Source organism: Sciurus vulgaris (assembly GCF_902686455.1).
Source record: "Sciurus vulgaris genome assembly, chromosome: 12".
Lineage (NCBI taxonomy): Eukaryota > Metazoa > Chordata > Mammalia > Rodentia > Sciuridae > Sciurus > Sciurus vulgaris.
The window spans coordinates 4,893,910-4,908,785 of record NC_136473.1 but is presented as its reverse complement, the minus strand read 5'-3'; the positions used below and the strand labels follow the sequence as shown (position 1 = coordinate 4,908,785).

General features: G+C 43.2%; 1 protein-coding gene across 3 annotated transcripts in view; it reads right to left on the bottom strand.

The window, feature by feature from the left end:
- The window catches only part of RYR2 (ryanodine receptor 2), a 609,490-nt gene that overhangs the window by 91,844 nt on the left and 502,770 nt on the right, over positions 1 to 14,876 (bottom strand). For all 3 annotated transcript variants that reach the window (XM_079107027.1, XM_079107029.1, XM_079107028.1), the window contains exons 68-73: positions 11,305 to 11,625; positions 9,570 to 9,810; positions 9,113 to 9,200; positions 7,059 to 7,151; positions 2,628 to 2,798; positions 1,035 to 1,094 (exon numbers count right to left, since the gene is read on the bottom strand). In XM_079107027.1, coding sequence (XP_078963153.1) covers positions 1,035 to 1,094; positions 2,628 to 2,798; positions 7,059 to 7,151; positions 9,113 to 9,200; positions 9,570 to 9,810; positions 11,305 to 11,625 — 974 coding nt within the window. The remainder of the gene's footprint in view (positions 1 to 1,034; positions 1,095 to 2,627; positions 2,799 to 7,058; positions 7,152 to 9,112; positions 9,201 to 9,569; positions 9,811 to 11,304; positions 11,626 to 14,876) is intronic.

Below are 14,876 nucleotides of genomic sequence, written 5' to 3'. Positions count from 1 at the left end.
CTAAAATGTTGAAATGAACATGTACTTATTGCCACTTGACTTTCAGGTGTCATGTTTTTGGGAGTGAGATATTGACTACACATGTCTAACTTTTTGAGCTCCTCTTTCTTCCTTTTGCCCCAATATACTATATAAACCGTCCAGAGTATCCCCACAAATGACCCCCACGGCAGACCGGAAGAACCTCTTCCTTCCTCTGCAGGTCATGACCATCTTTAGCTGGCTACCTTCTGGAAGGAGTGCAAACCTCACTCTTCCTCAGAGGCACTGAACACTTGTGGCCTCTAACACAGCAGTGGCTGAAGGAGGCCAGGTGCTCTCCACACGTGCCTGAGGATGCTGGGGACCATGGGGGCTTTTCATAGATCCACCCTTTCCCCCAAACACTTATATATGTAAAACTAAACTCAAAAACAAAACCAAAACAACTGTCTCTCACTAAGGGGGAGAAAAGCTTGCAGAGTTCACTCTTGAACTGCATTCCAGCTGGAGGTTTTATGAACATTCTTAAATGTTCAAAATTGTTTTGCTATCTAACACTGAGCATCCTTCCATGAGAATTCATCTCCCCCTCTGGAAGATACTAACTATGGACAGTGCACACCAGGGTTCTGTCTATCTATCTCCAAGTCCCCAAACCCTTAAACTCAGCCATATCCAACCTTTATTTCAACTGCTGACATATTTTTTTCAAAATCTGACATTCTGTAATAATCTGCTTTAAGAACATAAAATTTACGGCCTTTAGAATTTTTAATATAAGAGAATTTGCACGGGCTTATTGGTAGAGCACTTGCCTAGCACACATGAGGTACTGGGTTCAATCCCCAGCCCCACATAAAAAAAAAAAAAAAAAAAAAACTAAATAAACAAAATAAAGGTATTGTGTTCATCTACAACTAAAAATATGTTTTTAAAAACATCAGATATTTTCACCATCTTTATTGCTAAAGTAACATTATTTGTAGTTTTATTCTAAAGAGAAATTAACTAATTTATAGACACTGTGTGCATTACAATAAAATTGGGCTTACCTTGCCTTGTAAATGAATATTATTGCGGATTATGTCTCGTACTTCATCCTCTGTGTCTTTCTGTCAAGAAATACAAGTTATTTGTTACGGTTTAGGTATGAGGTGTCCCCCAAAAGCTCATGTGTGAGACAATGCAAGAACATTCAAAGGTGAAATGATTGGGTTACGAGAGCCTTAACCCAATTAGTGAATCAACCCCCCATGGGATTCACTGAGTGGTAACTAAAGGCAGGTTAGGTGTGGCTGGAGGAGGCGGGTCACTCGGGCGTGCCTTGGGGTGTATATTTTTAATCTGGTGAGTGGAGTGTCTCTCTGCTTCCCGATCGTCCTGTGAGCCTCGACCCTCTGCCACGTTCTTCACCTATGATGTTCAGCTTCACCTTGAGCCCCGAGGAATGGAGCCAGCTGTCCACAGACTGAAACCTCTAGAACCAGGAGTCCCCAAAGAAACTTTTCTCCTCTAAAATTGTTCTTGTCAGGTTTTTTTAGTCATAGCAGTGAAAAAGCCAACCAAAACATTACCTAAAATGAGTCTTAAATGTGTCAACTCTCTCGGGTCAACGAAAGCAACTCAAACATCACTTAAGAGTGTCCATCTGACAACATCTTTATTGAAATAAATGCCACAAATCTGGAGCCTTCTTCACATAATTTCTTGATATTTCTGCAGCTTGAAACAAGGCAAGGGCTCTCTAACTTTGAGAGCACATCAGGACTGAATGGAATCGAGTTTCGATTCATAACAAGAGGAACAGCAGCACAGTCTCCTGGGCTCGAACAAAAGCTTTTCCACTGCTTCCTGACAAACTCCAGAAAGCAATCTTAGCACCTCACAACATCCTCGGTGACCTAGCAGTAGCCAGGAATGCGGGTCTGAGAATCAGACAACAGTCAACAGGGCTGCACCTCCATGGCCCACTCCACCAAAACCATCCATCCCTCCATCCTCTCCTCTCACAGGTCAAACCTGGGCTGTGCACAGGAGCACCACTGATTCTTTCCAGGAACCTGGGCAGGGAGGACATGCCCTCCAATTTATGTTAGTATAAAATAGTCACGTCAAGGCATATTTTTGAAAAATTGCATGCTTCTCTGCATAGCTATGAGGAACATCGGAGGACAGAAAGAATCCCGAGACCATAAATCCTGATGCTTGCAGAGGACAACCGCTGTTGGTGGAAAAGTCAACACCTCAGCTTAAGCACTGTCTGCATGATGTATTAGGCTTCTAACACTGAAAAATCGCCCTTCATAAATTTCAATACACCACCCATCACAAATTTTATGTAGGAGTTCATATGTAATCCATTTGTTCTCATTACTAAAGATTGGTGTCTTTTCTGTTTGGTTTCTGAATATGCCCTGGAGGTGATTAACTAACGTAGAAATAAAAATGACCTCAAAACAACAACAAAAAAGACAGACTTTGATTGAAGTCCTACAACCTGTGCAGAAAAGCTGCTTAAGGGAACATTTCACTAAAAATTCCAGCGCACATGAAATAGTGCACAGAGCAGGAAGCCAAGGGAACAGAAACACCCGCAAGTCCGGAGGGCGGATGATCGCTACCAATGGAGTGAGGAGGAGACTTACCAGACTAAATCGGTTTTTGGCCAGAGCAATGAGCTCCTGGTCCCCAGGGGCGCAGATGTTCAACCCGATGGGCAGGAGCCGCTTGAGAGCCGCTACGATGAGAGAAGTCTGCATAGAGTAGCGGTCTCCTTTGCGCTTCATCTTCTTCCTCTCCTGATCAGAAACAGCCGCCTAGGAGCAGAGAGGGAAGCGCTGAGACCAGGGCCTGCTTTCCTTCAGGCATGTCTTTATCTCTGAAAATCCTACTCTGCTGAGGACATTTTTCTCTTCCCTTCCTAGCATCTTGTGCTAATTTAAGTACTACTCTTACATTCCTAGGTCGTTATCATCCCTGGTATGCGTGTAATTATTAGAGAAAAAGGCCCGTCCTGGTGTCAGGGAGGCAGAATGTGAGAATTGTGGGGTCACTTCAGAGACTGCATGTTTTCTAATTCACAGTGCATGAGAGAAAGAAACTCAAGGCTAAAAAGAGACTCTGTTTGGACAAATGCTTGCTTTGCTACGAAGACACACACACATATGTATGGTATGTTTTTTGAGAGTATAGATCTATCTTGTGTGTATCTACACACACACACCACACATATAAAAGTACAAAATACAGGGTACATATAAAACTATTATAAAATACATTTTCCTTGTATGTGGTCTGCAAATATATCTCCCTAGAACCCCCATTCCTGTCTGTAAAAATGGAAGTGATATACCAGTTAGGCTTTCATAAATATGCAGGATTAGCTGGGTGAGCAGGTTACAAGTGAATTCAGCAATGAAACTTCAGGGTTGTCTTGTGATTCTTTTGAGGACTATGCTGGTGCCAAAGGGTCGCCTTGAAAGACAGTCTAATTTTCACTGGGAAGTGAGTATTCTTTATATTAAGAATGTTCTAGGGCTGGGGAGATAGCTCAGTTGGTAGAGTACTTGCCTTGCAAGCACAAGGCCCTGGGTTTGATCCCCAGCACCGCAAAAAAAAAAAAAAAAAAAAGTTCTAATGTCAAAATTAAAATAGCTGCCTTCATCCACTTCTTCATGCAGTTTAATGTTGTAGCAATAGTTCAAACTCGGAACACAGTTTCTTCATAATGACATTGTTACAGTATTGGGCTAACTAAGGAAGAAAACAAAGAAAAATTTAACATAAAAATGATTTTCCTTACTCCAAAGCTGGCAAAAATATATCACAATATGATGTTTAAAGATGTTTTTACAAAGTGAATGTGGTGAAATGATAGTTTCATCATACAGTAATGGCATCTTATATAAAACTGATTATAATATATATAATTACATATATTACATGTTGGTATATTAAATATGTATTTTTCCGAACTACAGAAATAAGCATCTATAATGGTTAATTTGAATTGTCAGCCTGATTGGATTAAGAGATGCCAATGAGTAAGAGTCTTCTGGGTGTGTCAATGAGAGGTGTCTAGGAATGATTGGCATGTGGGATAGTGAACTGAAGTGGAGACCTTCCCTAAGTGTGGGCAGCACTGCCCAACAGAATGGTTACTTGGATGGAATAAAAGCTGGAAGAACAAGGAAGCAGATGCAGAAGCAAGCTTAGTTCTCCTTGAACAGGCTCTTGACTGCTGCTTCGATCAACTGAGGACATCAGACTGCTTCCTCACTCTTCCAAAGCAGACTCTGCCAGTGATTCTCCAGGTAGTTTCCAGAAGCCTTGGTCTTGGACTAGGGTAGCACTGTTGATCCTTCTTGTTCTGGGGTTTCTGCGTCTTGGACGCACAGCTGCTGGTTCTTCCAGTTTTCGAGTTACAGACGGCCACTGTGGACTACCTAGCTTCCAGTTGTGTAAGCTAATCTCATAAATCCCCTTTTTATAATCATACTTCCTGTTGATTCTGTTCTTCTAGGAAACCCTGACTAATACACCATCATACTTACGTTCCAAAGAGATGCACATATTATTGCATTTATAGGTAGCAATGTGTAAAAGATTATTCTCAGTAAATTTATCAGGAAAAACACAATAAATAATTATTGGTACTATTAAATTGAGCAACACATAAAATTAGTGGATTGGTAATTTTAAATGAACTCTTTGTTGAAAAAGAAACAAAAAATGATAAAACTAATTATCCAAGTGAGGAATCATCATCCTAAAACTTAAATGAATTGATACAAAATGCAAACATACTTCTATTCAATACTTATTGTTCATTTTCAGCAAATCAACTATTTTAAAGTCTGAATATCTTTAGCATTGTCATTTTCTTTGATTTTAACTTGTAAGTTTCTTTTGGTTTCAAGGTTATGTAAGAAGAAAGAGCCTATACCTATTTTTGTTTATCTTGTGTGTGTGTCGTGCCGGGAAATTGAACCCAGAGCCTTCAACATGCTAGGGAAGCACTTTGTCACTTAGCTACATTCCCATCCCTTTATTTTGATTTCATTTCATTTTATTTTTTTGAGATAGGGTCTTGCTAAGTTACTGAAGCTGGCCTCAAACTTGGGATTCTCCTGCCTCAGTTGCTGGAATTACGGGCTGTACACTGTGCCTAGCAACCTGCTTTGTTCTGATAATAAAAATAATTTAAATCAACTGTAAAATAAACACTAAATTGTTCAATTTGTGAGAAACCTTAGACAAAGGGATTCCTACTTATGCTGAAACAATAATCTCGCTTTCTATTCCCGAGGCAATCTTCAACTGGAAAGGGTAGCAAACCTTTGAATGTTTACGGGCAAAATCACAGCTAGTATGAAGAAACTGCATCTAGGACAATCAAATGTCCTGATAAACGTACATACGGCTGGCCTTTTGCTTGTCTCCTCCCAGATGGTGGGTTCTGTGAGCGTGCTGGCCAGACCTACTTTGTCCCTTCTGTGCCTTTGCCACCAAGCGCAAAGCCTCACCATGGGAGCTGCTCAAGAAGTTAGCTACAAGAGCAAGTTACTGAATCGGGACACTGTCTTCATTCTCAATCTAGTCCCCAACATGTGGCCAGATAGGAATATGTAATGACATGGCCAACATATGGTCATATTTAAGAAGGAAAGTGGAATAAACTGAGCCCTCCGCTAAATCAATTGAGTAACCAACCTTTGCCTTCATTTCTCACATACAAATGACTCTTTCGTTTAAAATAGCTTTACATTTAATAGAAAGGGGGAGAACACACCAAGTGAACTGATCTTCAGCGCTGCAGCTGGCCTTCTGCTGAGCAGTGACCTGGCATGAAACAGGACACAGCTCCCTCTTCCACCTAGACGCTAGCCGCTTTCCAAGGATGAAGTCAAGCCCTCCCTTACCAGCTCAACCCTGGATCATCCCATCCACCCCCACTCTGTGAGTTATCTCAGGGCTCATCTGCATGAGTGGGAGGCCTTCACTTGTATCTTAACGTCCTTGTTTTGCGAGGACAGCAATACTGGATCCTCTGAGGGCCTGTGACCTGCGAGGCACTCCACAGACACCACCGAGACCCTTCTGACCAGCTGTCCAGGGAGGAACCTGGCAATCACTTCCCGGACACGGATGGGAAGGTTGAGGGTTAGCTGAGCTTCTCAGTCACGGGAGGCAGGGTGGGCACCCGGGTCCCTCTCCTCTCAGAGCTGAGCCCTTTCCTACACCACACATGACCAAGAGCACATTTTTAACTCTGTTGTGATTACCATGAACTTTCAGTGGGGATTTACAAGGAGTTTTTGATACTCTGACACTGAAATAGCCTGACAAAAAGGAGACTTGTTTTGAAATATGGTAAATACACAAATTACAAAAGTAAGCCTGGCCTTAAATGACCAAGGCAAGTTTCTTTTTATTTACTTATTTGATTATTTATTTACTTTTTGATTTTTTTTTTTTAGATGTTGATAGGCCTTTACTTTTTATTCATTTATTTATATGTGGTGCTGAGAATCAAACCCAGTGCCTCACACATGATAGGCAAGCACTTTACCACTGAGCCACAACTCCAGCCCCCAAGGCAAGTTTCTACATTTCAACAGCACCTCTGCCAGCAAGCTCTGATGCTCTGGGTGACTATCCACCTGCTGGAGTCATGCCAGGGCAGATACCAGAGAACTGGGGCTGCCTAGATGCCCCAGGGCCCACGGAAAGTACAGCAATTATCCAGTCCTACGGTGGCTTACCTGCCTCCCTTGGAAATGGCAGTTGAGGCTCCAGACCACCCTCTCCCAGCTGCTGTCTGAGTGATTCCTCTGCAAGGTTACTCCCTATTTCTAAGGACCTGTGAGCAGAAACTCATCCTTCCTGCTAATCATGTCTGTGTCTGTACATCTTATCAGACCTGCCTCAAACCAGTACTGGGAACTCTAAAACGTTAAGTGTGTTTAAATCAGTAAATAACATTATCAAACCCATTAGATTCTGGTTACCAATCTCCAAAAAAATCTAAGACACATCCATCCATGAAAGAGCAATGAAGCAGGCTGCAGTGATACCTTGGACATCTTTGACTTGGTGTCAGTAATGAGGAAGGACATGTTGTTGATTTCATTCTGCACAACGAAGTTCTGCTCTTCTCTCTTGAAATTCTAAGAAGTCGCAAAGGGAATTTCAGTTAAGACAACTCAGAAAAGATGTGTGCACTTAGAGGTTACATGACAGCCAAAATTTCCCAGGCATAGATATCAATTTCATACGCAACCTATCAAGAAAGGAAGGAAGGAAGGAAGCGTCTGTTGAGTATGTGATGAGGGGCCGTGGGAACTACACAAGGGTCCCTGGGTCTTCAAGATGGGATGTCCCAGTTCAGAAAGCTTGCACTGCAGGTCATGCGTCACCCAGTGACAAGATGGGTCCTGCAGCTCGTGTTTAGCTAGTGAGCCATGTGCACTGCCTCCCGAGTTAAACAGGGATTTCAAGACACAACTGCAGGGCAATGTCCTATTCTGTCAGATACTTCACTCATTCTAAAATATCATTACATTACTTTATTCACTTAATTTGAACATATGAAAAAAAATGGCAAAGTCAATTTGTCCTTCAACATTTGGGAAAGCATACAACCATACAAATAGGTTTGTGTTTTAAATATGTATGTGAGATTCGAAAGCACACTCTGATTTTTTTTTCTAGGCACCCTTCTGAAACTCTGTTGGTTATAAGTTCCAAAATTCTGTCTTAGATAGAAATTAAAAGAAGTTTCTTAGGTATTTTAGTGATTGATGGAGTAGAGGATTCTCAATTCCCTAAGGAAAATAGGCTTTTTTCAGTTTTCTTAAGTGATTTATTCCTGGGAAACTTCTATTTGTCACTGGGCATCAGAAGGTGAATGACCCAACACAGGAAATAAAGAGTAAAAGTCCCCAACCCATTGTTGCTCTTTGGTAGCTGAAAACAGGGTGATTTCTTCTGGAGTTTTCCTTCAGACTACCTGGAATTATCTAGCACATCCCTTTAAATAAGTTATACAACATAAGAGGTCACTGGCTTTTACCTAAAGGAACATAAAGAATCTAAAATAATTTATTATGACAAGACAGATGAAGAATGTCAATGTGGAGATACAAATTTACATGTAAGCAGAGTATTTTATATATTTCAGTATTAAATTTGACAAGGCTCCTCAGATGTAGGCAACAAATAATATTTATTATCCTATTATTAAGTAGGAATTCTGAAATATTGCATGTTCAAAATGATTTGCTTTGTCCCACAATCTGATAATGCAAACTACAAAGATCCCTTGGCTGATCAAACAGGCTAAAGTTTTTCATTTTTACTTTAACAGTCTCCCACTTACAAACTGACACAGAATCATAACTGACAGGAAAATTCTAGGCGTTTAAGTAATTCAGGACCATAACAAATGCCCATATTTACCCTGCTTGTTACAGGAAATAACTGATAGAACACTTTAAAATTCTTCCTATGATTAAGGTCTTTTTTCAGATGTGAAAATCTATAGTTCTATGACATATGAAATAAAATGAAAACTCACTGCAGATGTACTTCAGAAATTCCATGAAGAGGATCCCTAGCAAAGCTTTATTTTCAAAGTCAACTGATTCTAAAATGTGGGGAAAGCTAAATTCCTATAGAAATGAGAGTGTGATGAGACCAAGGAGAGGGGGCAGCTGGTTCCTCCGAGACCAGCCTGTCTCAGCGACCACTCAGACACCAGGACCATAGCCAGAGGCAGCTCATGCCCAGAGACAGGGCAAATAGAGTCAGGGCAAACTAGGAGAAACGGCACAGCTCTGGGTAACACTGATCTGACACTCAGATTTAGGGATGAATTTTAAAAATGTTTTTAGGTAATGGCATTAAAAACTTGTCATCTCTCAAAGATAAATTACAAAGCTCAAAAGCAGGCTTATGTTCCCTCAAGGTCCCCAGGGGCACCTGTTCTGTCTCTCCCCAGCTGTGGAATGAATGCTAGAGTATATGACTGAGAAATAGTCCCCCAGATAGCTACCGAGGGACTGGTCACATTCACAGAGCCCTTACCCTTCTAGCAGTAGACACTGTCTGTCGACAGCGTGGCACTTACGTGGGACTTCGACCAGTAGATGAAGACTTCGGCCACCATGCGGAAAAGCTCCTCGGCTTCTGGGTTGGGTTCCTTCAGCCACTTGGCCCTGCATCACACGACACATACAGTGGCTCCGCAGTTACTCTTCAGTTACTTAAAAACACCACCCTCCCTCCCAGAGTTAAATCTGCTGACCACAGGGCTCAGGATGGCTCCAGGACAGCTGTGACATTTAAAAATACGTAAATGAGCGTCCAACTGCCAACTTTCACCTGCAAAAGGCAGAAGGCTTCGGAGTAGGATTTCTGATTTTAAATTCCAGTAGCCTAGCCAACATTAAGCTACCTAGAAGCATCGATCACACTATCACCATGAAGCAGCACCTGACCAAGCAGTTATGAAGCTGCAGCTCAGAGGATCGTGAGTCCAGGGGTCATGAACAGACTGGGCAAAGGGCTCCTTCTGCTGACTGTACCTGTTATAGTCCACAAATCTAATCAAGAGAGGGTAGAAGGCGTAGAGGTCTCTGGCCAACGTGGTGAACTCGTCCAGGACGAGGAGCTCAGCCTCTGACATGTCCCCTCTGGCCTCGGCTTTCAGGTGGTCTTCCTCAGACACCACCATGGCTGCCTTTTTCTTGAGTTTCTCCATCAGTGGCAAGAAATGAGTTTTCAAGAGCTGAGGTTTCACTTTATTGATAATCGGCTGGGAAAACACTGTGGAGAGAAACATCAGGCTTCTGCTCTGGACAAACATCCATTCACACAGGGACGGGTTGGAATGACAACTGAGAACAACAGAACTTTCCTCTCCCCAGCACCTGGCTGCTGACTGCCAGAGCCCAGGTCCCCATCTTTATTCTAGTCCAAAGGCTAACTGCATAGTTAGTGTTCAAAAATGATGACTTGGGAGGCTGAGACAGGAGGATTGCAAGTTCAAAGCCAGCCTCACCAACTTAGCAAGGCCCTAAGCAACTCAACAAGACCCTGTCTCTAAAAAATACAAAAATGAGCTGAGGAATTACTGAGTTTAATTCAGTGTGCTTCCTTATTTCTAAAAAAGATTTATAGCTAATTTCTAATAGAAAAAAAAATCTCCTTCACTTTGGAAATTAATTATTTTCACACAAAGAAGTCCCAAAATGGAAAGCTTCCCCCAGTTCTTTCAGGGAAAGATACCCTCTGCTATGTTATTAGGAGACCACACAGAATTTTCTCATTTTATCACATCTCTGTCCACAAAAGGGCTAAACTACATTAACACCAACCTCTTATTTAGTGGCAGTTGGAGTTGTGAATGACAGTTCCCAACTTGAGCAGGCCAATATTAAAAGGAATTTCACCCCCAAGGTAACATACATATGTTGGGTAAGTGTTTAAAAGAAATGTTAGAATTAACCATGATCACTTGCCCAAGTTAGTGAGACCCTGGTGTATATCCTTGGTGTTTTCACCAATAGACAAATCCACAAACAAGTATATTACATCTATTTCATTCTGAATTCATTTTTAAAGACTCTTCTTTTTACCTTCCAAGATACCATGGACAGTTCCTAAGCTATATAGCACTGCTGAAACCTGAATTTTTAAAGATGCCATAATGTCTTGATATGACAGTGTATATAAACTTTCTAACCACGCTCTGGTCATTGGGTTGATTACTTCCAATTTTTCAATATAAATACTGTAATGATAGATAAACTTAACTGTAAATACTCGATGACTTTTGATTTCTCACCCCGCTCCCTATAGGATATGATTGAATTGGGATGCTTAAAAATTAAGTTTTATCTTGTCTTTTTCAACCTAATCATTACCCACTGAGCAGGGGGGTATGAAAGATGGTGGAATGAGACAGACATCACTACCCTACGTAAAGGTGTGATTACACAAATGGTGTGAATCTACTTCGTGCTCAACCATAGAAATGAAAAGATGTGCCCCATTTGTGTCCAATGAATCCAAATGCAGTCTATAAAAAGATCAATATTCAGTGTGCACATGGATTAATCTATAGAAACTGACAATCAGGAAAAGGTTCACCTTAAAGTCGTGACTATGGAAAGGTACCCAAGGTCTGATTATACCCATTCTAAAGAACGGCACCACAGAAATAGTATTTCCAGGCACAGAAAAAAATAGCAAGGAGTATTATATCAGGAATAATTCAGTCTTCGTATTTCAAATCGCTTAGGAATAAAACTCCCCTACCCGCCAACCTCTTCATCCAGGCGCCCTCGTCGATCCCCAGGTTGTTGTAGATGATCTTCAGGATGTTGCCCAGGAGGGTGTTCATGTGCTCGGAGCTCAGGGCCGTGCAGCAGGTCTCCGCCCTCTCGGGGTTGCTCTGGGGCCCGTGCTCCCACCAGCGCGACATGTAGCTGCAGAGCATGGGCAGCACCACCTCCATCACGTGGGGCATCTGCGTGTAGCGGATGCCAGACTCGGCCAGCTCCACGATCTCCTCCATGAGCCTCTCCAGAGAGGGGATGTTGGGACACACGTCTTCCACGTTCGCTGGCAAACTGAGAGCTGGAGAAGCACACACGGAAACGGCTGGTGACGCAGGGACAGGCCGACGGGGCGTCTCCACTCCCCGGGGCCCGCACGGGCAGCCACATCGCTGGGGCTTCGGCTCAGCCAGCCTTGGGTGCCTTGACTGGCTCCCCCTCCCTCCTACGCCAGGAAGTCAGAGCTTCTCTCTTCCCCAAGTTCCTGCCCTACCTGGTGCTCCTGACGTCAGCAAACAGCTGTCGCTCTTTCCTCAGGGCAAATGTCTCCCCCCAGCCTCCTGCTCTCAGGGCCCACTGGCCACCATTCCCCATTTTCAGAGGAAGAGTTTTGCAGCCCCTGTTGTTACTCCCCCAGTATCCTGGATGCCTTCCCCAGCTCAGGACCCTTGCTCAGGCCTCCAGTGCCAGCCTCTTCCTTTCCAATGGCTCCTTCCCAGCAGCCTCCACAGAGGTTCGAATCTGAATGCAGCTTCTGCTTTCCACCACATTCTCTACAACCCTCCTCTCAGCGTCCAGACCCTTTTCCTAAGACTCCCCTCTTCCTTAATGGCAGTGGGCCCAGACTCTTCTCAATCCTGCCTGTGTTTCCCTCACTCTCTCCTCCTTGCTGGGCTCTTACATGGAGGCCTCCTGGAGGATCTGTCTTTGGCCCTCTTCTCTATCTCTGCTTATACATCTGTCTAGGTAATTCCTGGCACACCTAAGTGCCCCTGCTGCAAGTTAATAAGTCTCAGGGCCATATTTCTTTAATTTTTTTCTGGATGTCTCAAAAGAAACCCAAACAAACTAGGTTTAAATCTAAGCTCTCCTTTCTTCTCCAAGTGTTGTGGTTTGGAAATGAGGTATCACCCAAATGCTCATGAGAGACCACGTGGGAAAGTTCAGAGGTGAAGCCATTTAGCTCATGGGAGCTGTGACCTAATCAGTGGATTAATCCACTGGATGCATTAATGACTTGAATGGGTGGTAACTGCAGGCGGGTGTGTCACCGTGGGCATGGCCTTAGGAATTCTATCTTGTCCCTGGCTTCCCTCTTCCCCACCACCCCTCCTCTCTCTCCGTCTCTCTCCCGGCCATCATGAGGTGAGCAGCTCTCCTCTGCCGCGTCCTTGTGCCATGATGTTCTGCCTCACCTCAGGCCCAGAGCAATGGCGTAGGCTGACCATGGACTGAACCTCTGAAGCCATGAGCCCAAAATCAATGTTCCCTCTTCTGCATTGATCTTGTCAGGTATTTTGGCCCAAAGCTGACTAACTTACCAACCTGCCTCTTGAGCATGCACTGACGCAGTGAGGACACCCCCCAGTCAGCCAGCCAGGCTGCAAGGCCCCCTGGCCTCTCACCTGAGACCATCCCACCTCCAGGAAATCTCCCAAGACTTCCTCCCTTGTCTCTCCCTCCCAGAGCCTTGCCTGATGGCCTCACCTCTGAACCACCCCACCACTCCGACAGCTGGCTCGGGGCACCCATCTTACTGCTGTCAGGACAGATTTTAAAATGCCAAGCTATTCATGCTACTCCATTTTCAAGGCTAGTCAGAGAACCCTTTGCCATTGGGACAGTCCGCTCCCCTTTCCTGGTAAAAAGCCCACTCCTTCCTCTCCTCCTTCATCCTTCACCCATTCTCTCCTGACATCCATCTCCAGCCAAGTCAAGACACTTGAGGTCTCCCCAGTGTAACCGAGTTCTGGGCTCCCCGATTTTAAGACTCATCCTGAATTAGCTATGTGGTGTCTTTCCAGCTGTTCTCAACTAAAACTGCTTTACGGTGTCCCTGGTGCTATTTATCCTCAATCCTGTCCCATTCGCCACTCTCTCTCCCTCTAGGGCAAGGAAAAACTCCATGAGGGAAAGAATCAGATCTCATTCATCTTTCTATCACAGCTCAGTAAATTTAATTCCTTTACTTTGTTATGCAGATGATTTGTTACAGAAACCATGCAATGAATTACCTGCTTTGTGTATTTCCTTATCTGCAAAGAGATAACAAATTGCTTCGTGCTTAATTCACAGCAACAGTGTTTAAGGAATCAAAAAGCCTTAATGAGACAACTTTTTATGTGTTTACACAGAGGATTAATAAACCACTTTTGATGGTTACAAATCTATTGTAGAAATTATGTGCAAAAATATTACTGAGGCACATACAACCTATTCATCTTTAGCTTCATCTGCTACTATACTCATCATTATTATAATAAGTAAATTAAATAAAAATTATGCAATTCACTAAAAGATACTTTATTTGATGAGATCCACTATAAAATCAGTTTAACTAGCCAACAGCTTCCATCAACACACATCAATAAAACAGAAACAAGCCCATGAAGAAAGAGGTGTGCATTTGGGAACTCTTTAGGGTTATTAAGAAACAACCCAGATACCACAGTCTTTATCAGACTTAGAGGAAATCTAACAGAAGAAGATGCTATGAGGGGGCATTTGTGTCATGTCCAGAATTGTGCTCTGATTGACTCAAGGCACTGACTAGAATATCTAGTATCTACTTCATTTAAAGCTTCTCCAACTCAATTCAAAGCCTAGTTAATAATTCCAATAGGATCTCAAAGGCCAATCACTGTCATCCTCGGCAATGGATGTTGAAGGCTTTTCAACCAGACAAACCGTTACATTTTACCAAAGGGAAGGTAAGGAAGAAGCAAGGGACAGGTGGACATTCAGGCACTGGAGTCCTGGGGGGACACGTGCAAATTCAAGGTATTGACCAACTGTCAGGATTTTCAGATTGTTGAAATAAAAGTTAAACTGAACTATTTGAAAAAACAACATGGAATAAAATGATCCCAGTGAGTGGAGATGTCTGGTGAAGGCAGGAAAGGCACAAATGCACCAGCATGATGAGTGTAATGTGCAAAGCTGCTCTCCCCGCCCTTTCTGTTGCAGCCATTTCCCCGCCTCCCAACTACTGTCAGTCTGTGAACATCCTAGCTAGCTATTGGTTCATCAGTCAGCTTGCAAGTATCCTTCTCCGTTATTGGTCCCCTGTTAGCCCGGCAGAATTCAACTGCTTCCCAGTAGCTACCCCGCCATCTTTTCTCTTGCTTTTCTCTCCTCCACACCTGCTCTCTCTCTCCTCCTTGCTTTTCCACTCTTTCTTGCATGCACCCTTTCTCTTTCCCTTTCTTTTCCTCTCATTTTCTCTCTTACCCTGCAGGGAGACACTCTGCTTAATAAACTCCCTTATGTGATTTCCCATGTCTGGCGTGGTTTCCGTGGGATCCCTTACAATGAGTAAGTCACCCCCTGCTA